At 38.6% G+C, this 23168-nt stretch overlaps 1 protein-coding gene across 4 annotated transcripts in view; it reads left to right on the top strand.

Annotated features, from left to right (window-relative positions):
* The window catches only part of TFDP2 (transcription factor Dp-2), a 57900-nt gene extending 35702 nt beyond the window's left edge, over nt 1–22198 (top strand). For 3 of the 4 annotated variants that reach the window (XM_082288178.1, XM_082288177.1, XM_082288176.1), the window contains 5 exons: nt 1233–1301; nt 2942–3093; nt 7299–7465; nt 13563–13668; nt 14565–22198. In XM_082288178.1, the coding sequence (XP_082144304.1) occupies nt 1233–1301; nt 2942–3093; nt 7299–7465; nt 13563–13668; nt 14565–14733 (663 nt within the window). In that variant the 3' untranslated portion in view covers nt 14734–22198. The remainder of the gene's footprint in view (nt 1–1232; nt 1302–2941; nt 3094–7298; nt 7466–13562; nt 13669–14564) is intronic. The other variant, XM_082288179.1, reaches the window with a different exon arrangement.
* Nucleotides 22199–23168: the final 970 nt, after the last annotated feature.

Raw genomic sequence — 23168 nt, 5'->3', positions numbered from 1 at the left:
TGAATTCCATTGTCTCATCTTCAATAATCATATGCAATCCACTGTTTCAGGCTCTAATTACACATCCACAAAATGGAAGCCAGGCATATTTTTCAAAAACTGTTGCTGTTTCTGACATGATGGAAAAGAATGTAAAACAAAGCTGCATTTTCATGGTGTGAAAATCAGAATACATTTTGCTTTTATAGCTGTATAAAGTGGCAATTATTCTTACAGTGTAAATCCATAATAAGATTACCAGTACAAAAATCAGTGCAAAAGAGCTTGTTATATAGAAACCATGCCTAAATTATATCTGTACTGCTTACTGGTTTTAAGACTCCCAGCACAGAAAGCCATCTACTGTGCTCTGAAAGAAGCATTTTAAACATTAAAGTGTGTGAGGAGGGAACCGCCACAAAGCAACCTTGTAAATAAGATAGAGGAGTTTGGACCAGCTAAGTTTTAAAAGACCACATCATTTAGTTTCAGTGCTTGAATGAAAAGGTAATTTAAGAGTTTAGTATTTTGGGGAGCCAGTGATACAGTGCTGGCACCAAGAGGATGATGAAGCAAAACCCCTTTCAGCTCCAATGAATATTGTCCAGTTCTTCAGCACTACCCCAGAGGACACCTCCAAACAGTGCTGTACCTGCAGGGTCAGCAGGCAGCCAGCACTGCGTGTCCCCGTGACAATGGCTTGGCCACGTGAACCAGCAGTAACTAAACTGTTGCAAGAGCTGTGCTTATGTAGAAAATGTTACCTCTACCCCTTTGTGTTGCTGCAATCTTGCCAGTTTAATCAAGTCTCAAACAAAAAGTGGATGTCACTGGAAAGATATAGGTGATCATAAGCCCAGCCTCCATATATTTATGTCTAGTAGCTTGCAGCTAGGAGAACAGTGGGACATGCACAATTCCAAAAGAGTGGAGGGCAGAAGGAAAGAAAACTGAAAAAACCCCCAAAGCATCCCCTCGAGCAAGTGTTTAATTTGGTGCCAGTTAGCACTCAGTGCTCAAGGCAGAAGAGACAGAATGGGTGGGAAGATAATAGTCTCTTGTAATAATTAAATCCTTACTGGAGTTAAAATCGTTGACAAAGAAAGACATTACAGTCTGCCAGACCTGTTTAATGGAGAAACTCATGTGCCCATTCAATTTGCCCCCTTTTACAAAGAAAGCCTGTTCAGTTTGGCACTAGGGAACAGACAAGGTAACTAAGTATCTTGATGCATTTACATTTATCTTTTAAGATAGAAAAACAGAAGCGGATTGAAAGGATAAAACAGAAGCGAGCCCAGCTGCAAGAACTGCTGCTGCAGGTATATTTAATTTTTTTCCCCATAAATGAAGATATCAAGTGCAAATCCGACATGCTAGAACTTCTGAAGTTCTTTCTAGATTTAACTAACAGCTGCGACATACTAAGGAGAAAAGTCTGACCCCTGTGACCTTTCTGGATTCTGGCAGGGGAACCTCTTGCCATCACTTTGTGGTTCAGTTTTGCCTACTGTAAACCAGCATGCTCTATCTGTGTGCCACAAGCTTTCCTAAGTGTTCTGCTTTTGCCAGCCTTTGTGGGAATGGGGACAATTCACAAGTCCCCTTTGTTGACTCCAGGTTCCCACAGAGCTACCCTGAGTCATTCTTCAAAAATTTCTTTTTGATCTCTTTGATCTAAGCTATGGTTCACAACAGAACTTATATAAATGTGTACAGAGTTGTTTTGGGGGATATAGACATTTCTGGATCTTAAGAGTGGAAGGCTGGCAAATCCAACACCTTTACTTTCTGTAATGTACCTTTGAGATGAGTTTTGGCTTTAATTGCTGAAATATATTTGAAATGCATCTTGTTTATAAAGTAACATTTTATAAATATAGTTATGAGCATTCTTAAGCATTCTAGTCTGTGCAGACTTTTAGTCATTTAAATGCAATCAAACTATTTTATGAGATTACAGGCAATAAGGCTGTATTTTTCCTGGTTCAACTATACTGATACAATTTTCATATAATTGATATTCACTGAAACTTTCAAATATGTGATGCTTCTCCTTTTTTTGTCACCAAAAGCTTTTTCTCAGGGTACAACTGTGATTCTATCTGTCTGACCCAATACATCAGCAGTTCCTCTAAGAGTAACATGGAATTACACTAGTGAAAATAAGGCAACTCAGGCCCTCTCAACTTTTAGTCCAAATATGACCAAGTTGACTCCCTTACTGTCCACAAGTGTCATTATTGCCCTGATTGTATTGATTGCCAAAGGGTTTACCAGTCCTTTGAGATTCTGGCTATCCATCTTTTTGCCCTTAAGTGAAGTATGTAGTGCCTCAAGTGGGTAAATACACTGACTTCCAGTCCCTCAAATCACATTTCCTAAACCCACACATTTTCATACATGTGCAGTCAGATAAAACAAACCGGCAGGCAGTGAGTGGTATCACAAACAGCACCTGTTTAATAAACTTCCAGAGGAGAATTCCCAAACTAATTCTTTTGAGAGAGAGAAGGTGGTGATGGATGAGAAGGGAAAGAGGATACAAATACAAATTATGGGAATCTTGTTAACTTTTGTTTCAGTGTAACTATCTCCTACCCCAAAGTAATTACACATAAGAAGTACCAGAGAAGACCTCTGACTCCAGAGCCTTTTCAAAGGGATTGGGGAAGCATTCTCCAGCAAGCTTTATTGCTACTTTCTTATTTCTTCTCCAGGGAATGTGAGGGGGTCAGCATCAATAGTATATGTATGCAAAATTTAGGTTTAAATTTGCCTCCTGGTGAACTTCACTAGTGCAAAGAGAAAAGTCAGGCCACAACTCGCTTTTTGACAGAAAATTACTCAAGGTAAAGAAGTGGTAAATAAGACCTATGAGGTTTTTCCAGGTGTTTCCTGGAAACACTGATGTCTGCTCTTTTATTGTCAGTAAACATTTTTTCTTTCTTTTGTTTTACAGCAAATAGCATTTAAAAACTTGGTACAAAGAAATCAGCAAAATGAACAGCAAAATCAAGGCCCTCCATCTTTGAACTCCACAATACAGCTGCCTTTCTTAATAGTCAACACTAGCAAAAGAACAATTATAGACTGCAGCATATCAAGTGATAAGTGAGTGTTTATGGAATTAATTTTTATAGTTTTATTTTCTTTGTGGACTGGAATTTTTCCTCAAACAAGTGAGGGAAATTTTTCTAGTTTACTAAAAGTAATTATTGTATTTACATTTGCAACTGTCACTTCAGGGGTTTGCTTGTTGTTTTTTTAAATATTTAATGCAACTGCAGTAGTAATATGAATGAGTTTATAAATGCTGCTTTACAATCTCTAGTTAAAACAGGCTGACTTTCACTGTTGTAAAAGGCACTTCAGGCTGACATTTCAAAGAGCATTCACTGCACAGGAGAAATAACTGAATGAAACTATATACTAGGACAGCACTACCTTTTAAAGCAGCCGCATGGTTGTGTCTCTGAATTCTTACTCTTAGTATGCCATAAAAATATACCCAGTCAGAAACACAAGATTATCCATGGGGCACAAAAGTAACATACTCCAGGTGATGACAACATCTTTGAAAGTGTTTTTTAACAGCAAAAAGTTGTTTGAAGGAAAAGACACAGAAATTTGTAATACTGTCTTTGTGAGTAAACTGCTACAGTTGCATTCACATTAATCTGAAAATCTACCAGTTACACAATTGTGGGTGCTTGTGCTCTTCATCCTGTGAAAATATGGCTGAACTATGAGGTGCAGTTACGTTAACTGGTAATCGGCTCACAACCAGTTTATTAGCTGAAAATAGCTGGCTTTGCTCTAATACTGTAGATTACAGATTTTACTCTGTGGTATGCAAATCCTGTACTGAACTTCAAGTCAATCACACAGCAAAAATAGACAAGCTCTAGTAACTCAAGCACCAGCATGCAAAACAGCAATACTATTAAAAGCTGAATTTTTGTAGAAAATTAGACCGAAGTCCAATATATTCTGTGACAAAACTTGTGGAATACTCTCATCAGCACTGCAGTTCAGCAAGTTGGCAATTTTAGGATCACTTTTGATTTAGCATAATTACACCCTTTTTCTATAGTCACACTATAGGGGTGTTCCTGCTCTTTTAAACAGGGCTCTACATTTAGGTTTGAAGCTGTTAAAAAGTTGAACACTTTCATACTAAAACTTCAAAACTGCTGCTTTGAGTTGTTAGAGATTAATCTGGCATTTGGGATCCAGAGCAGTGTAACACACTTCTACACTCACCAACTCTGTGAAAACACTCCTACTAAAAGTGAGCACACCAAAATTATTAAAGTTGTGGATACTTCAATCTATAGAACTCAGCTTTGGTAGTATGTCATCTGGAGGTCATTAAGTGTACGACCCAAATTAAGCCAGCTTTCCACTGTGGTTATTATTTGTGCAACTGATTAGTGGCAGCAGCAGTAGGTAAACAGTGCCAGAAACTGCTGTGTTTTAACTACTGTTACACTGATCTGCTAAATAAGGCAGTTAGCAAAGGGGGTGACTTGGTCTGGAGAATTCTCAACCTGTAGTTTATTGGAGAGTATAACTGCTCAGCTTGAGTGCTTGCTCCGCACTTGGTTCCAGTCTGAAAGCCACTTTTTAAAGGGCTTCCATTTTCATTTCTTCTCCAAATAACATTTATATAAAGTACTGATGCTGGTAAGTCCAGCTTAGAAGAGCTAAGCTCACAGCATTAGCTACTCAAAATTGTATCTACAGAGGAACTTCTAAAGGAAATTAATTGCTTGGAAATGTTGTACATATAAGGGTGATTTAGTATCAGAAGGAAAATAGGTTTGTGTTCTCTAAGCTTTTTCCAATGCAAGAACAGCCAAAACAGAGTGAAATGTCTCACAAATAAAAAAAAAAAAAAAGAGAAATTATTGGGCAAGTTTTGTTTAGAGTTTAAGAAGGTAGATGAGTGCCAAGCAGCATACTGGGAATGGCATTTCTGAAGTTGGAGTAGGAAAAGCAAAGTCAGGTAAAAAGGAAGTAGTTAACTTAATTTTAAAGATGAGGCACCTGAGTAAGTCCCATTTATACAGGAAAAATGTATTTAGTATATATGGTACTTCTGTATAAATGCTGCTGGTCCTAGGAAAAAGAAAGAAAAAGTAACCAGAATACTTTGTTTTAAACAAGTATTCAGACACAATAGATGTATCAGAAAGTTGGAAAATTAGAACATCTCTTACGGGAAATGCTAAAGATTTTGTCATTGGAGATACAATGCTGTACATTGGACAGACCATGTAGGAAGTGGCTTCTTGTACCCTTACAGAAGGAATTGCCTGTAGCAGTGGAAAATCCATATTAAAATCACTGGTGATCAGATTTGCACTTACCATGGGAAACAGACAGGAAGTGTACCCAATTTTGTATACACAGTATTATTAGCCTCTGGACCTAGCTTGTAGTACTGAATAATAACATGGCAGCCCAGTAGATCATTCTGTGAGAACAAAAGTTGATTTCTCAATAACAGCTGAAATTGTGCTGGGAATTACTAGGAAAAACAGTAAGGACTACAGTGTAAAACTAGATGCATATAGTGCTTTATATCTGGGATACTATACACTCTCATGTTCTTGGAAAAAGTATGGCATAACCAGGAGAGACACAGGAGGGCAGCAAGAAGAAATGAGGCTTAGGAAAGGCTTTGACAGAAGGAAAGATGGGCTCTTTGGCCTAGAAAAGAGAGGACAGTGGACTCCCAGGTGTCTCAGAAATCACCAGTGAGATGGTGAACATACATAAAGAAATGCTGCACACAGTTGCATATTTAATTTTGAGACATTAAGAGAAGAAACCAGGTGACAAGAATGTTTATGCAAATCATAATTGATTTTATTCATGCCAAAAGTTTACATAAGTTCAGAAAGGGGTAATGTCAAGTGCCTGAAAGAAAATCCTCAAATAGCTGTTAAAAGCAGAGGAAGTATAGGGACTTCCTGTATCAATGACTGCAGGCTGCTAGAAACCAAACTGGAGAAATACTGAAGACTGTAAATGTCTTAGTTGGAAACTTGCTGGGAAGAGGAAAGAAGTTACCTTCCTTTCTAACATCCAGTATTTGGCCATAGCACATTGGAGAATAAATGCAGAACTATCAATAAATGCAGCTTTTGATCCTGTGCCATTCAGTTATGAGTCAGTAATTACACAGCTTGCTGGTAGTAGCTTGGTATGACACTGAGCTTTGCCAGTTTAGGTAGCAGGAATGTAATTGTACCAGTTAAAATGGCCTTAACACGTCTTATTTTCCCTTTTAATGTGATTATGCTGAAATAAATAAAGGTGCATAAACAATAGGTTTTACAAGTAACATGGTATGAGCCACAGAAGAAATGCTGTGTGTAACTGACAATTACACCGAGCACAAAGCATTCAATTACCAATTGAAAATTCTATGTATAAACTCAAGAGCTGTAAAGCTTCCAAGCTTACTGGCTCAGGTGTAAGAAAACAAGTATTAGAAAACAACCTGTCAAGAAAATTGACATGAGCTTGGAGAGATAATGGAAGACCCACCAGTGAGTTACCTTTTAAAGACTGTATCTCAGAGATGGGTTGCTTTTCCAGGGACAAAGGTTTTGTCAGCAGCAAAGGAGGTACTTACGGGAACTAAGCCTTATTTTACAGACTAGAATACCTGTGATGACAGTGTAAGGCCAGCCTAAATGCCCCTGCTTTTCTTAAAGCTGTCGGAAGTTTATATCTCAATTTCCACTTTTATGTGCAGTTAAAAACATTTTGAGAGTCCTGCAGCAGAAACGGTGGGTTGTGAACACACAGGACTCTGAACAGGCTGCTTTTCTAGCTGCATCCAAAAAAGCAAAATTGTAGCAAAGTAAATAGGTCAGTTCACAGGAGGAGTGTTGCACATTAGAACAGAAAGTGAAATGTAAAAGCAGAAAAACAAAATAGTTATTTTGGTGACAGGGCTTCAGGTGACCCGATTGGCTTTAGTGCAAGTGAAGGTTCATGTTTAATAAGGTCTCCCTCTTCCCCTTTGAATCTACTTACTGAGGTAGAAAATTTTAAACTTTGTTCCTGCAGTGGTGAAGTTACTTTTAATTGAGAATGTGCCATTTTAAACCTGTGGCATGCTAGTCACAGAAAAGAGAAAGTATTTCTTGCTCTTCTCTTTCCTTAAGGACCCTTCACAGAAAATCAAGACTCCAGACACTTACCTCAGTGCATACCAAAAACACCAGAGAAAGAACAGGCAAGAAAAGCACAGCTGTGCTCTTTTCAGAATCATCTCACTTTTAATTTTTTATGTGCAGATTTGAATACCTCTTTAATTTCGATAATACTTTTGAGATTCATGATGACAGCGAGGTGCTGAAGAGAATGGGAATGTCCTTTGGACTCGAAGCAGGCAAATGTTCAGCTGAGGACCTAAGAACTGCAAAATCACTGGTGCCAAAAGCTTTAGAAGGCTACATCACAGGTAAGTTAAATATTGGTCCTGATAAAATCCATAACCTTACTTAACTGAAGCAAATTTAATTATATTAACTTATTAAGTCTGTAACATTTGAGGGTTTGTGGGACTTAGTAGGGCGGTACATGAACCAGTCGTTTTACTGTTAATTTTGGAAGGTTTATCTTAGTTGTAATGTTGACTTAATTCACACTGATTTATAACAAAAAACTTCTGTGTGAGCTGCATTATGAAGAATTATTTCTTAAATAGCTAAATTGACACCAAGAACAGATTTTCATGCGTTAGTATTAATTTTGAGTAACTGGATGTATGGAGGAGCAAACTGGAAGAGGGCAGCTCTTCCCAAGCTGAGGAAAAGGAAAGAAAAAGAGCATCTTGAACTGGTTGGGTGTAATCCCTCAGGAGCCAGCAGGTGCCACCTGAGAACTGAGCTTCTCTAAATAAAGCAAGAGGCTCTAAAGACTTCACGACAGGTGTCCCATGCAGAGGCTTTTACTGCCCTGTTTGAACAGGTCATGCTTAGACACAAAACTAGGGCTCCTTCAGTGTTGCATCGCTAGACTAGAGCTGCTAAGATTTGATTTCACTTCCTATAGTTATTATCAGAGTGTGTTCTTCTTGCTGTACCCAGAGCTTAAATTTAGCCCAGCATTTTCTCAAGTTTCTGGAGGGACTTCATCTGTAAAGGAAGTGTTACCCAATTAACTACTGTGTACAGACCTCTGTTTTTGTGGAAAGGGAACAAAGCTCTTGCCCTAATTTTTCTACTGCTATATATAAATTAGAATTCAGTTAACATTCTATAAAATTAGTACATTTTAAGTGGCTTAACATTTCAAACTACAGCAAATGTGCATATGTTTATTAACACATATTTGTGTTTTCCTGGTCCTGTTGTCCTGTGGGTTTTAAAACTAAGATTTCATATTTTATTTTTGGTCAGTTTTGAAATACACTCACAACAAAAAGAGAAGTTGAAAGAAATCTTGATTTGTTCCTCACAGGTTCGGTCAACTCAACATTATTTACCGTGTGATTTATCAGCAATGTAAAAAAGGGGAAAGGAGCAGAACCTAGGTCTTCTAATAAATAGTGTTGCAATGTTGAAGTTATTTAATTGCTTCCATGTGTTGAGGATCAAACTAAAATTTCTTTTTCATTTTAAGCCTGCATTAATTACCTCCAGAAAACAGATTTTCTTTACATTTGCACAAACCCCTGTGTCATTACACTATTTACTGAGTACTTCCCTAGTAGCAAACCAGCAGCCTAGAACCTATATAGAGTTTTAACCATAGGAAATGCATTGATTTAATTTTTTACTGAAATATCCTTAAGGCAAAGTAATGTACTCTTCAGACATGGGTTACATTCAGCTGTTTCAGCCTCTGTAAAAACTAGCTGAGAGGTCTTCTTACTCGTATTTGTATTTTAAAATATATATACTTTAATTTATATACATACTAGTATATGTATTTATTTTAAAGGTTTATTCTATCTGTTGCTTGTTACTTAATTGTGCTACACAAATCTACAGTTAAGAAAGAGTATGAGTTGCATAGTGATGGTTTCTAATTGAAGTAAGCGACCAATAAAGGAAACAGATTTAAATGTTTTGCACAATACTTGAAAAGCCAGCATTTTCCTGATCAGATATTTTTGGTGATCTTCCCATTGTAACCTTGGGAGTCTTTAGACATTTTCTTACACAGCAAGAGTAGGGAAACAGAAGGGTCATCACTGGTTTCTAGAATTCATGGTTACTTCTACATTGTCATGATGGCTCTTTCAAGAACAATGGCTTCAGTTACTGCTATACAGGAAAAACTAATCATGGTCTCTTATTTATTCACTGAGTAAATTTATTGCAATCAAGATTCATTACAATCACAGTAGCTGACTCCATGGTCAACTGCTCTAGAAGCCAGTCCTGTTCTAATATGTCTATGATGTGCACATCAAAGCTTTATTGGTGTATTTTCTTTTAAAGAGGATCATATGTTTTAGCCATTCTTCAAGTGCCCAAATTTGATAAAAGTATTGTCTTCTAGGTTTGCTAGTTTCACAATGTTTTAGCAAATAAATGTATTTCTGTAATATGCATTTTAAATACTATGTTAGTGTGATCCTCAGGTAGGACTGCCATTGAAATCAGCAGAAGCTAAGGCATATTGACCTCATAGAGAAAAATATTCTGTGTATCTTAAATTATTTTTGTAACACACTTTTCTGTTGCTTGACTGTCAAAACTAACAATGTCTAAAACATGACACTTGCACCAGCTTAAGAGGATACCCCGAGGACACAATCCTAATTATACATTCCTGCCCATTTCTGCATTTTGACCCAGGTGCTTTCCTGTGTGCTCTCCCTGGGCTGGTTCCAGGTACTAAACTGCAGCCTTTGTCTGGCAGAGGAGTTTTCAACAATTAAACAAGTAGAACTATGTAGAAAAGGACTCAAACGAGAATAGCTGAAGTGGAAAGGAGGGAGTGAGGTTGCTGGGTGAGCAGAATGTGAGAAATGAGACAACTCTTAAAAAGATTTATTGAAAACAGAAAAACAGAAAAATTACAGAAATTTAAAAAAATATAAAAATTTGGGATCCTATGGCTCGGTAGATGGTATGCCCCAGGAGCGCAGGGATTTGAAATCTTCTGGCTGAGACAGCACTAGACCTCAGGTAGAGAAAAAAAAACTTGCAGTGCTGGGTTGACTTAAAAAAATTACTAAAAGCCCCTTAAAAGGGGTAAGGCTTTGAATGCCCCAGCACCGATGTCTCCCACAGCTAGTCTGGAGAGAGCAAGAGGGGAAGAGAGACGGGGGCCCACCTCTTTGCTTCGTCCTTTTTATAGATTTTGCTCCGCCCACAGCCCGCCCCTTCGGTCCAAGGCGATTGGTGCTTTCCCTTTGATGGATCATCTCTGTCCACCAATGGCTCATCGTTGTCAAGGGGGATGGTATCAGTTAGAGATAAGGGAATACAATGCCTTCATTAAAATTCAGGTATTCAGGTTGCCATGGAATTTGCCTGCAGAGTAATGGCTCTGTAGCTAAAAATAGCTGCTGGCTATTAAGACTGGGTGGGGGGGGTTGGCCTTGGAATCAAAATGCAAGTGAAACACCTACAAAAAAGTATTAAAATACATCCAACACACCTCAAAACACTTATAAAAGTATACAGTAAACACAGGAAAGGTAACTCTTATGGTGTACCAGTGGTTTGTAGCTTGAAAAGGGGCAAGTTTGTGATTTTTAACTGGGAAAATTTTAACTGGGAAGGGTGCAACTCTATTAATAAACTTTAAACAAATGGAAACACTGATAATGGAACTGGATTTTTGTACCTGGGCTGATGGGTTAATTGTAACATTCAATTTAAAAATAATTAACTCAAAATTAATTATTTAAAGCACTTAATATGCAAAGACCAAGCACAAATAGGGATTTCATGTATGACACAGAAATACTTCACTGCCCGGGACAAGCATAAACTCATAGAACAGCAGCCAGAGTAGCATCACTGCCTTTTGCGCTGTGCACATCCTACAGGCATTTAACACAAAAACAAGTCCTGGCTTTGTTAGTTGAGTCCTGACTACTAGAAGTGAGGCTGCAGATTGAAAAAGAGCAGGAAGTAAAAATTCTGAGGCACTAACAGTTGGGGTAACAATGTCTCACCTTATGTATCCCACTAGGGCAGACAAAGTGCTGCAGTTTTGGACTTTTTTTTCCCCTGTGTGAAGAAGTGCCCTGCTACTTACCTGCATAATAAGCCATGACTGGAAAATGGGCTGGAGTTGGAACTAAAGAGCTAAGAGTACCCACTGACTGAACGAGTTTGTTCAGTTGTCATCAACACTCTTATGCAGCACTTGTACATTAATAGCTTCAGCAGTTGAGGGTATTGCTTTACAGCCTTCTCAAATAAAATAAATTTCTACTAAGTGTGTCTGCTGCAAGATATACCTAATTCATAACAATGCCACTCTTAGATTGGACTTCAGCACCTTGGGAAGGTTTATTCTAACTGCTTTCCCTGGTTTTAAGTGTATCTATTAGTAATTGATCTACACTGCCAGAACGAGTAAGTCTTTTCATTGTAGGTACACTTCTATTTTGACAGACTTTTCCATTTTCCATTGGAAATGGCTTCAACTCCCCATCACTCACAAACTTCTTATCCCTTGCTACTCAGAGCCCATTGGAAAACTGAATTTAGAAATACAAGGCAATGAAAATACAAGGCAGGGATATGCATTTATGAAGCACCTTTCTGCCATACTTCTATCTTGCTCTTCAAAAAGAAAACTAAGTAGCCATTATCCAGAAATGTTAATAAACCACAAGATTACTAGCAGTGTCTTGTTATTTTTCTGGAATACTAAACATGTACACACAGGTACACTCCTTCAAAATACCAGGAAACAACATCATGGTACACCTCCATTAATCTAAATACAACACAGTAGTTCAAAATGGTTTAGCCTCCTCCTGCAAAGATGGGAGGGAGCTGTCAGAACATGTTCTCTGTAACATGAAACCTGCATTTAGTGCAATCTTAATGAAAGACATCCAGCTCCATCCACATTTAACTGTTCTCATCTATTCTGTCCTCACAGATCACTCTAAAACTGCCACTTATTAATGTTTGCTGTCATGTTTCAAAGGCTGCTGCCAGGAACTTGCTAGCCTTGCTTTGTAACATGACATTTAAATACCTTGCTGCTAACAGCTTTCCACAGCACAAACCAAGGTAGCCTGTGGATCCACCCCTCATGTAAAATGGTGAGCCAATTCACATGGCTGTGTCAACCTGCTTAAAACAGTCCCTGTGCTAGGCAGCACTGCCAAATCTCAAGCAACCAAAGCTTGACAACACAGAAGGACAAATGACAATGTGTATGTAACAAACACAGTTATTCCTCTTACCTGCTGTTATAGAACAATTTTAGATAAAATATAAGTAGTACAGTCCCAGTTTACTGCCACTATACTGTCCAAAACAGAGCCTGAGTTAGGCATAGAACTTAAAAGTAAGGACTCTAACTCCTGGTTTAATGCATCCAGCTAGAACCACATGCAAGTACCATGGAAAAGAACTAGACAGTCTTGATAACTTTGTTTTGATGTTAACTTTATGTTGAGATGGAATTGGGGTAGGTCAATAGAAATACCTTATCTAAGAAGCAAATTAAAAACACAGACGTACCCAAAAAGTCTTGTAAATGTAATTGGGTCAGTGGACTTATTTTGCTGATTCTCTTGGCAGAAATGTGTGTAACTGGAAACAACTGACAGGCATTACTTGTTAGGGAATTTGAAAACAAGTACTATGAGGGTTGTAAGTAATCCCACCCCCCCACCCCCCAGGGGCTTTTAACAAACTACCTCAAGAAACTCGGCATTATTGCCAGACCATTTCAATGGTCTTAACCCTACCATTTCCTATTCTAGGGAGGAGAGCACCTTACATGTCTCACATGCAGTGTACACCAGGCTCTCTCTTCCATTCTTGGCACCAGCCCTTTGCCATGGTCTGCGCATGTCCTCTGCAGGTGCCCAGCTCTGGCTGGTGGCAGAGCAGATTAGGAGGCTGCCTCACAGCCAGCCATGAGAGCACCAGGCTGAAACTGCCTTTGGCCACCAGAACACAGTGACACAGAGACTGCCTGGGTGGCTTCACTGCACTATCTCAAACCCAGATAAATACAACTCCTTTTGTACCTTCACTGAGTGTAGCAGCCAAGGCGCTTGGAGCTGTTGGGCCATTTCACAAGGTCAGGCTGTAGCAGTAAGTTTCCATGGACTCCAGAACTCTTATTTCAGATACCTGTGATTGCATACAGCCAGCAGCCAGGCGACTCTTCTTCAGACAGAGGGAAAAGCCGAGTACAAGGTTTAAGTGCATCCACAAACACAGGATATAATTTCATCTTGATTAAACAGGACACATCTACAGTATAAAAATAAACTCGAGCTACTGGTACCTGCTAAACTAAATGAAGAGATCCTAACTGCAAAGAGAATGCAAAGTTTAAAATTGTAAAAGTAAGAAAAAATGTAAGTAACTCTCATAAATACTTATGCTTTCTTCTAGATATGTCTGCAGGATTTTCATGGATAAACCAAGGGTTACTTTCAAGTTCAGCACAAGCAGTTTCCCATTTCGAGGCAGCTGGAGGCACTTATGATGCTAAATCAAGGTAAATAAAATATTTTTTTATTCAAGGATAGTTATATATGCTTGTGGTACTTAAGTAACCTTGCTATTTCATACCATTTGCATGCAGGAATTGAGATATTTTCCTATCATGGTTAATTTTGATTGTGAAAAAGTCTATAATTCTGTCTTCCTTGATAATTATATTTGTAAGGTTAAATCAACATGCTTTGAATGTTGAACATACCACCTATTTTGTACCTGTGTTTCTTAAGAATAGAATCAGTTTCAAGCCCCTTTTCCTGATTAACCTTAAATTCCTGCCTGGACATGGACTACAAATAGGTAATTACATGTGGATAAAAGCCTGGTAATATTTCTGAAGAATGCATAAGAATGTCTGGTGTCTAAATGCACTACTGTTTAAGCTCTCATGAAAGTAGTTTAGTCCACACAGCTTAATAAGAATTTAAAATTAAAAACCAACAACCAAACAAAAAACCACCATGTGCAAAAAGCCAATCTAAAATACACCTCGACAGCCAGACTTTGCTTGGAGTTTACCTGTAGCATAAAAAAATGGAAATAGGGATTTTTTTTTTTAACAGGCTCTTTCTCATAGCATTTAATAGCTTCATTTTATATTGCAAACATTTCTGTGTATTAATGAAATGGTGATGAATATCTTTTTTTGTTCTTCAGCTTAAGCAATTCTACTAGTTGTTTATGAAAAAAAAAAAGTCACCCAGTAATCTTTTTTATGCAACCTTCCAATGTTTTATCAGCTCTCCTAACTAATAGCTGTGTTTACTGTAACACTTAGGGATTTTTCCTTGTTCATAGCATTTATTCGACTACAGAAGAGCTGAGGCCTAAAAGAAAAAGCTTAAAACCTCAGGAGAAACCCTCTAAATTTCACCCTTTCTGTTGTTTTGCTAGTGAGAATCCAGGGTTGTGTTTGGATGCTGAAGTGGCCTTAGCAACTGGGCAGCTGCTTGCCCCTAGCAGTCAGCAGTCCAGCAGTGCAGCGTCCCGGGGGGAGACGCCCTGCTCCTTCAACGAGGAAGATGAAGAGGATGAAGATGAGGATTCTTCCTCCCCAGAATGAGGACAGTAGAAAATGGAATATACAAAATGCTGCTCAAGTATTCTTAACGGGAGTTCCTATTTGGATTTTATTGGTTTCTTGCCTTGGTTTGCACTGTGTTCAGTGAAGCAAAATGGAAGCTTCAAAACAAGTTTATCCATAGCTGAAATTGAAAAATCTTATAACTGAACACAGAGTGACATGCAGAGACAGAGCAAAGTGGGTTTTATCAACTACGAATGAGGAAAAGAACAAAGTCCCTGGAGATTTGGCAAAGTAAACCTTAAGTTCATCTTTTCCATTCTGGGACTCACACCTCTGTCTTCCCCATGTCTTTTTCAGATGGAGAACAGAGTCAGTCAGTCAGTAAAAGCCAATTCTTGCATTGTCTTTTGGCTGTGCTGCCTTTAAAAAAAGGGGGAGAGAGAGCACACGCAAATGCGCCAAAATCGTTATTTAAAACTATCTTGTATGAACGTGGTTATAGGGAAAAGGGGCTGTTCAAATGTTTGCTTTTTTTCTGTTCAACTTGCTGTATAGAAGATTCTTAAAGTAATACAAATTGCAAGTGATTAAATGAATCTTGAAATAGTTTAAATCCACTTTAGATACTCTAAAAGTAACATTAGTATAAAAGGTTCGTATGTTCATTTATATTGCCAGCCTAATTTATTATAAGTGATTATTCTTAGCCATTATTAAAACAGTCAGGAAAAAAAACAGTATTCTCTGCACCAGCCTTTTTCAAGAAAAAGATTAAAGAATTGTATTTCTAGATTACAGTGTATTCAGTGTAGCTTCTCCTTTACTGTTCTAACTATATAAACCCTTTGATGTTAGAGCATGTGTTGTTTTTTTAAAAAAGGCCTCCTACCATGTTAAGGATCTCAGGCAGCATGTTTTCAAGGCAGTCTTTTCAAATTTGGGGTGGGCAGGTCATATAAATTTTAAAGTCATAGGCTGAGGCCCTTAGGGAAAAAAAATAAAATGTCAACAGTACATCATTTCATGTTTTGCATACTGGTCAGCTTGGATTCTGACAGACTTTCTTATCAGTAGCTTCAGTTGCACTCACCTTGATGCACCTTTGAAAATACTATCAAACCACTTAAAATAATCTATGGCTCAAGTTACATAACATGTATTCCATGTGAACTGTTACATTAGACTTGCAGCAGGAGGCCGTGTTTTCCATAGCTAACATCACATCCAATCATAAACACCTTTTTGAAAAAACACAAGACTTGAATATCAGTGCAAAATACACTGTAGATGTACTCTTCCCATGGTGTTCCAGCATCCAGGACTTTAACTAGTCTCTAAGTTAACTTTTTCATTAGGTAAATCTTTTTCAGTTTTTATACTGTCTGTAGGTAGTTGCCCTGTGTCTCATCTGTCTGAGGCAGCTGTCCTGGCTCTGTTCCTGCACTGGGAGATGAGGCAGTTTGTCCTGTTGCTCACCTGAGCAATGGCAGCAGACTGTCCCTGGGCTGCTGGGAGCATTACTCTCACAGCCTGGGCCATGTCACATCATCTTTTACAGCCAAAACTGCACTCACTCAGGCCAGCGAGATCCAGAAGCACCAAGCCTGAGCTACAGAGAGAAAATGAAGCTCCAGCTCGAGAGCTGCCTAGCCATGTGCAGGAGTTAGCACAGGACTGGCTGCTCACAGGACAGGTAAAACTGTGAGGAGCAGACAAGCACCATGTGCATGTTTACATTACAAACTAAAGCATGCAGACAGAAACTTTTCACAGATAGTTCAAACTCCTGCACGTGAGGAGTACCTGAGGGCAGCCCCAGTAAGTAAGTATGACTCTTGACGGAGCTATCTATTTTACACAAATGAGTTGCAAATGCACAAACTAAAAAACACCACGATATTCAGCCTTAGGGCAAGACTGTTAAGCCAATGTTGTGCTCATGGCTCACAGGCAACAAAAGGCTGAGGGCTTTACACCCCCTCACTTCCACCGAATCTGTAACACTACCTCTATACCAAGAAAGCTTTACAGATACAAAACAATGTTCTTGCTGAGAGAGTCAGTGCACTTGAGCAAAGTGCCTCACTTTTGAAATGGGGGGAGAAGGGAACAGGTACTCCAGACATACTACTATGGAATTGTCAGCTTCATGAATGACCTTTCATTTAAACAGATAATCACTTTCATTCTTAAAAACTCACTGCTTTTTCAAAAACTGTCCTGTCAGTCAGCTTTCATTGGAGAGGGCAGATCAAAGATAACTTACATATGCATGATCCTAAGGAATTCTTAAAGAGGGAAATATCTTCCAAAGTAGTTATACCTCCCTCCCCCCCAACAATACATTAGGGACACATTTAACTTCACACCTTCTTCACACTTCCTACTCAAGATTTGTGTAAAAAGAAAAATCAGCAAAACACTAAACAGTTCCTAAAGAGCAGCACTTTGAACTATAAGAACTTGGCAAAAAAAGGCATTCCAGAAAAAAAAATACATTCCAGAAATGGAATGTATTTTATTAACAGCCAGTGGGCTTTACAGGGGGAAGATCTTCAATGATACCTTTCCTCCATTGATGTCTGTGCCCTTCAAAGCTGCAGCCTGCACAGCTGCTTGCTTTCTGGCAAACATCAAGCTATCAAATTTAAAGATAAAAAATAAAAAATATGGGAGCACATAACATTTATTTGACAGTTGAACCAAGCCTTTACAAGTTACTTTTCCTGGACTAGTTGAAGACAAAGGACAAAACAAGTTAGAACATTTAGAAGAGACTTCAAAAGTAAATTCTTTCCTTGGGCTTCTTTGTGCCAAGTACCAGTTGAGGATGAAGTTCAACTAAAGCACTGTGGTCTTGTGGCTACACTAAAGTCTGGGAACTAGGAGAATTTGGGGCCTTATCCAGCCATAGTCACTTGTGTATGATCTCAGGCAAGCCTTTCAATCATTCCTGGTGATCTTAGCTGCCATATTTAAAAAAGAAACAAAACACACACACAAAAACCACAAACCAAAACAGGTAAATGCAAGACCTCACTAAAGGCAGCTGCAATTGTGAGTAACAAGGGGGTTGAGAATATTAACAAACCACAGAGCTCACACTAAGCTCATGGCAGTGCTTGTGCTCAGCTGCTTCAGCACACAGGCCCTCCCTCCTGCTGAGAGGCAGCAGACACTTTCCACAATAAAATGGTCATGACCAAGACTGGTTTTCCCATTTTCTATTCAGCTCCCATCATCTTCTCCTGTCTCATGCAATAGCCCTGACATTCATTGACAGGAATCAAGCAGCAACGGGTACTAGATCATACATCATATAAGGAAACCTTAACATTTAAATTTCCATGCAACTTACATTTAAGATAAATTTAAGTGATGTTTCTGTGTCTTGGAACACTCTCTCACTTATACATTCAAAAGGCACTTGGCTGCAAGCAATGTAATGCTGCATGTAAATGCTTTTATAGCTATAGTGAAGTAAACAGCTTTATTTCTGGACTGACTTTGTGGTGCTTGAAAGATCTAAATTTGACTTAGAAAAACTTGTCAGCTCCACTAACTAAATGACAAAATACAAATGGGAGACAGCATTTTTCTATTATGTGGAAATCTAACATAATGTTTGTGAATTTTGGTATTTAAAATTGTATTAAAGTGCACCAGTGTTCTCATTTCAACACTGGAATTAATGCCAACAATCCACCTAATCTCAGAAAGTGTGTGTATCTAAGCAAATAAGACAATTTTAACTGAGAGTATGACTTCAACTAACACCATTAAACCCAGTACAAGCCACGCTGTAGGTGTTTCCATTTTGGTTAAGGGGTTTTAATTTTTAAACTACAGCTTGCAAATACCCCTAATCCTTTTGAGCAACTGGAAATTGCTGACAATATAGAATTTCCACAGAAGGGCTTCTGCTGATCCACTATGTCAGCCTGAAGTAACATTATGTAAAAAGGCCTAATAACCAAATTTTAATCCTTTTGGTTTTTTAAAGGAAAATGAGGCCTTCAAGTCCATGTTCATACATGAAATGATGCTTGAATTTAGAATTCCACAGTTAAGATTTAAAAGCTCAAGTGCTCTTTCTTTTGAACCAATCCACCATTTTAATTCAAGAGCATGGCTGAAACTTAACCACATTTGAACTCTGGGTAATACTCCTTTCTGTAGTAACTGGCCCTTTTCAGCTGAAAATAATCCAGGCAGTTGATTGTAAAGACTTTCCTTTTAGTGAGTTAAAGATGCTTGGGATTTGGATTCATTTAAAAACAAAGCCAGTACCACAGGGTATGGTCTAGAGAAAACAAACCAAACAAGCTATCTTCTGCCTGAGCCACCTCATTTATATCTTTTCATTGCCAAGAATCTCTCAGGAACATGATGATATTAAATAACCAGATATAATGAGCTGGGGGAAGACTACTAAATTTAAATCACTTTTAATTTGTGACTTTAAAAATTCTAGTAATAGCCATACTTTGGGGTGACATCCTTCTGCTGCAGTTGGGTCACTCAGAGGTCTGGTCTATTTTGTGGCTAAAGGAGTCTCAGCTGTCAGCACTGGGAAGCGGTGCCTCTTGCAGCATTAGTGATGAACAGGGGAGAGAGAGGCCAAGGACCTGTTTATGGAGGTTTTGTTCTTTAAAATGTGCCACTTGTTGAATTCTGGCCTCTGTCTGCAAGCAGTACACCAATGAATCATTTGTTAATTTGTGGACATCACACACCTACCTGAGCATGTGAACAGCTGCAAGTACTTAATTTTCTGCTGGCAGGTGTTCACATAACCCAATCCTGATACCATAAAACTTCCTGAAACTCATTCCTTAGACTTAAAAGTTCCCAAATCAGATTATCTCTTTCCTGTTTCGCTGTTAAAATTTTGTCTGGTGAGTGTTTTTAAGAGGCTGTGAGTAACTCTTCTCCCCCTGATCCTGTATATTGCCAAGAAAATACTCGTAACCAATGTTATTCCCAGTTCTTCATTCCATCTGCAAAGGATTACCATCCTTTCAAGTCACTGTAGAGCTGCATGTACAAGAACCTGCCAGATCTTTCAGTCTGATTGCCTGAGGTGGCATCTATGGATCTCTCCCCAGCTGGCACTGACAGTGAGGGGTGGGAATGCTCATTAAAGCAGTCTGACAGTAACAACTGAAGGGGCTGCTTGTCACAGCTCTTCAGAGATTGTACAGTCACTCTCCACCTTTAATACTACCTTGTCTGGCTACCCCAGAGATCAGCCAAAACCAAACTGTTTTCTTTCTGCTTCCATATTTTTGACAGTACCCTAGAATCCAACATTTAGGATATCCACCTAAACTGCAGGACACCAAAAATCCTTTCCCAGAATTGGACAGAAGTAACATCTGAGATCTAAGCATTCAAATCCCAAAGGAAAGCCTCCTGCTTAGGAACAACATGGAGCAAATAAATACTTCTACATTTATCTAAGGAGAAAAGCAGACTGACCTGGATCAGGTCAGTATCTGTAACAGGGCCATGATAATTCCAAGCAGATACAGGAACCTCCCAGTAGCCCAAACTCGCATCTCTACTTAGTCTTCTGTACTGGCTAGAACAAGTGCAGTTACTTAGATCTGACTTCTCCAAATGCCATTCTTAAGTACTCAACACTCTCCAGGCATAGGTACTTTAGATATATGGACACCATGGGGGAGCAGGATACAGCAATGTCCAATTTAAATCCAGCTGTAGATGCAGATCAAACTCATCTAGACAGAAACTTTTTCCAAGACAAAATGAGTTTACTGGTGAGTTGGCTTTAGCCCATTCTCCTTCTGCAGGCTGAGTGAAACACTCGTTCTCACACTGCCTGGTTCTTGTGCTGCCCAGCTGCATGAGCCAGGCAGCCAGAGAGGAAAAAAACACCACATATCCACAGCCCTTCCTGCTGACATTTTACGATCACATACAACTACTCTGAATGGCCACAAAAGTTAAAATGATCAGAAAAGGTGAAGTCCACAAAATCAGTCTCCAGGCGTTTCGGTGGGTTGTTAAATTACTATTGTAACTTTAACAACTAGTACATTTGGTTGTACTAATGCAGGGATTCTCCCAGAATTTCCCCAGGAAAACACAAAATGAATCCATCATACAAGTTTCTGGCACATTCCCTTGTCTTAAAGGCCATGCTTTATACATGAAAAATACTTCAGAGAAGCATAATGCAAATGTTATGACACTGTATCTCACAAACAGCTACTGTAAAAAAATTAATCCTACTCTGAACAAACCTGTAACAAGTAGGATGTGAGTCTGTCCTCGTTCATGCCCTGAGACCAAGGCACAGCCTTTGTGTTTGCATACCCTACATGGCATCAGGAGTAACCGGCCAGCAAGCACAGGCAGAGTTTTACACCAGGACATGTTTGTTGGCACCTGGGGAATCATCTGGCAGTAGATGAGTCCTTGGTAATGAATGAATGCTCATGTGCCATCAGCCCATGTTCTGAAGGTGCTACAACATGCAGCAAGGGGTAGAAAAGTCACGTGTGGCCCTCCATCCCCCCTTACAGTAGCACTTTTTAATATCCACTATATTCTACATGGAAGAAATTGTAGAGACACTTCCTTTTTATATTTAAAATGTAGAAACCACTTGAAAGCCCATTAACTTTTAAATTAAATAAAACTTTTTTTTTTAAGAACAAGGCCAGTCATGGACAAAGCTATTTTATGACCTCCAATGCTGAACTCAAAGCAGGGTTTGTAAACATGGTGGGTGGGAAGAGACAAATCCAATTACAAGGATACTAATTATATGGGATTTGAAGTTTTAATTAATTTTTTTAATCTACTTATCTTGTTCTCCCAACATGTGTATTGGCACAAAGCGTCACACAAACACTTTAGTGGAAATTTTTCTCCCTTTTCTTGTGCTAAACTCTTATCTTCAGGACAGTCCAAGCTTCCTATTCATCTTAATTTGCTGCATATTTTTGAATTCTCCATAGATTTCTTTCTTTCCAAATACCTATAAATTATAGACTAAAGTTTTATTTTTGCAGAAAGTCTGCTATTAAGCTATGTTGATTTTTTGTTCTGATCAAATAGTGTTAATTTCTACTGCCACATTGCACGTGGCTAGGAGTAGTGTAAAAAAGAACGTGGTAGTATTTTATGTGCTTTAAACACTGAAAAATGTATACAGAAAAGTGCATATACAAAGTCTTACTTTCCTAATAGGAACACTGGCATTAGCAAATAGTATATTTGAACCAATAGGAAATATTACTTTGTAGTAGCAAACACTTTGTAAATAAAAACTTGTTATTTTTTTAATGGAAATTTTATAGAAGCTTTTTCTGTATACTCAATCGATCCCATGTTTACTGAAAATGCTGCAAGTGGGAATTGTACATTGCAAATGGGGGTGGGGAGCAGACAGTCTGACTGAGGTGAAAGCTGTGTATGCTTTGGAGAAGAACATCCAGTTTTCTGTGGACTGGAATGTAAACCTTAACTGCAGAAGAACTGAATAAAAGAATTTCAAGGCAACAGAACGGAGCTTGTCTTTGAGAAAAACATTGCAGAAAAAAGGTCACTCAAGGTTACCACTGCCAGTATGTGCACCTCGTTACAAAAAAAATGAACTGCCCTACTTCACATAGGAAATATTGCATCCTTTGGTTATTGAAAATATCACAGTCTAGCAATGGCATCCTCATTGGCTGATCATTCAGAAAAACTTCTTATGTCATTGTCCAGGGAGAGATGCTGGGCTTCTGAAATGGTTACATTTTGATAACTCACAAAATGTTTAGGGATATTATCATTCCTATCCATTCAAGATACACACCTAACCTATACCTAAGAGAAGGCCCCAGAAACAGGGTGTGTTCCCCCTGTTTCATGCTAGATCCTCTATCCTGTTGAACACCCTTCAAACACCTATAGATTCTAAACATATATCCTTCCAAACCCCTTCCTTCTATTTTGGTAGCAAGAATCCACATGACAAGAATTTAGGCAGCATTAAATGCAGTCCCTCTTCATCTTCTGTGTTGGTTTTCCAGCTCTGCCAAATACGAAAACACCAAGTAATGTCACGGTGCTTGCTTTTCCCCATGTGCACAGAAGACCCACGACTCACTATTTTTAATCTCAAACCAGCTAAAAGAAGAGGTTAAAGACAATAGCAGAAGACTTGCAAAACTCTGAGTTCATTCTTGTGTAATAAATAGAAACTCTACCACAAACCCCTTTCATCTAAAATGCAATGGCATATTTGGGAAGGCATTTTCACTAACAGATTTGGCTAACAACCAGCTAAAAACTCTTGCAATGTGTTTTCTATGGGCAAGAAACATGACTGCAGAAATGAGAGGGTACAGTCTTTATATCAGCAATAAAGGTATTTAGGGCTTATTTATGCTTGTTTAAAAAGTCTTAAAAATCCTTACCTTCTTTTGTGTCAGTGCTCCATAAGTTGCTAT

The sequence above is a fragment of the Coloeus monedula genome, assembly GCF_965178545.1.
Source record: "Coloeus monedula genome assembly, chromosome: 10".
In the NCBI taxonomy this organism is placed as follows: Eukaryota; Metazoa; Chordata; class Aves; order Passeriformes; family Corvidae; genus Coloeus; species Coloeus monedula.
The sequence above is the reverse complement of the archived record's forward strand: the minus strand, read 5'-3'. Positions and strand labels throughout refer to the sequence as shown.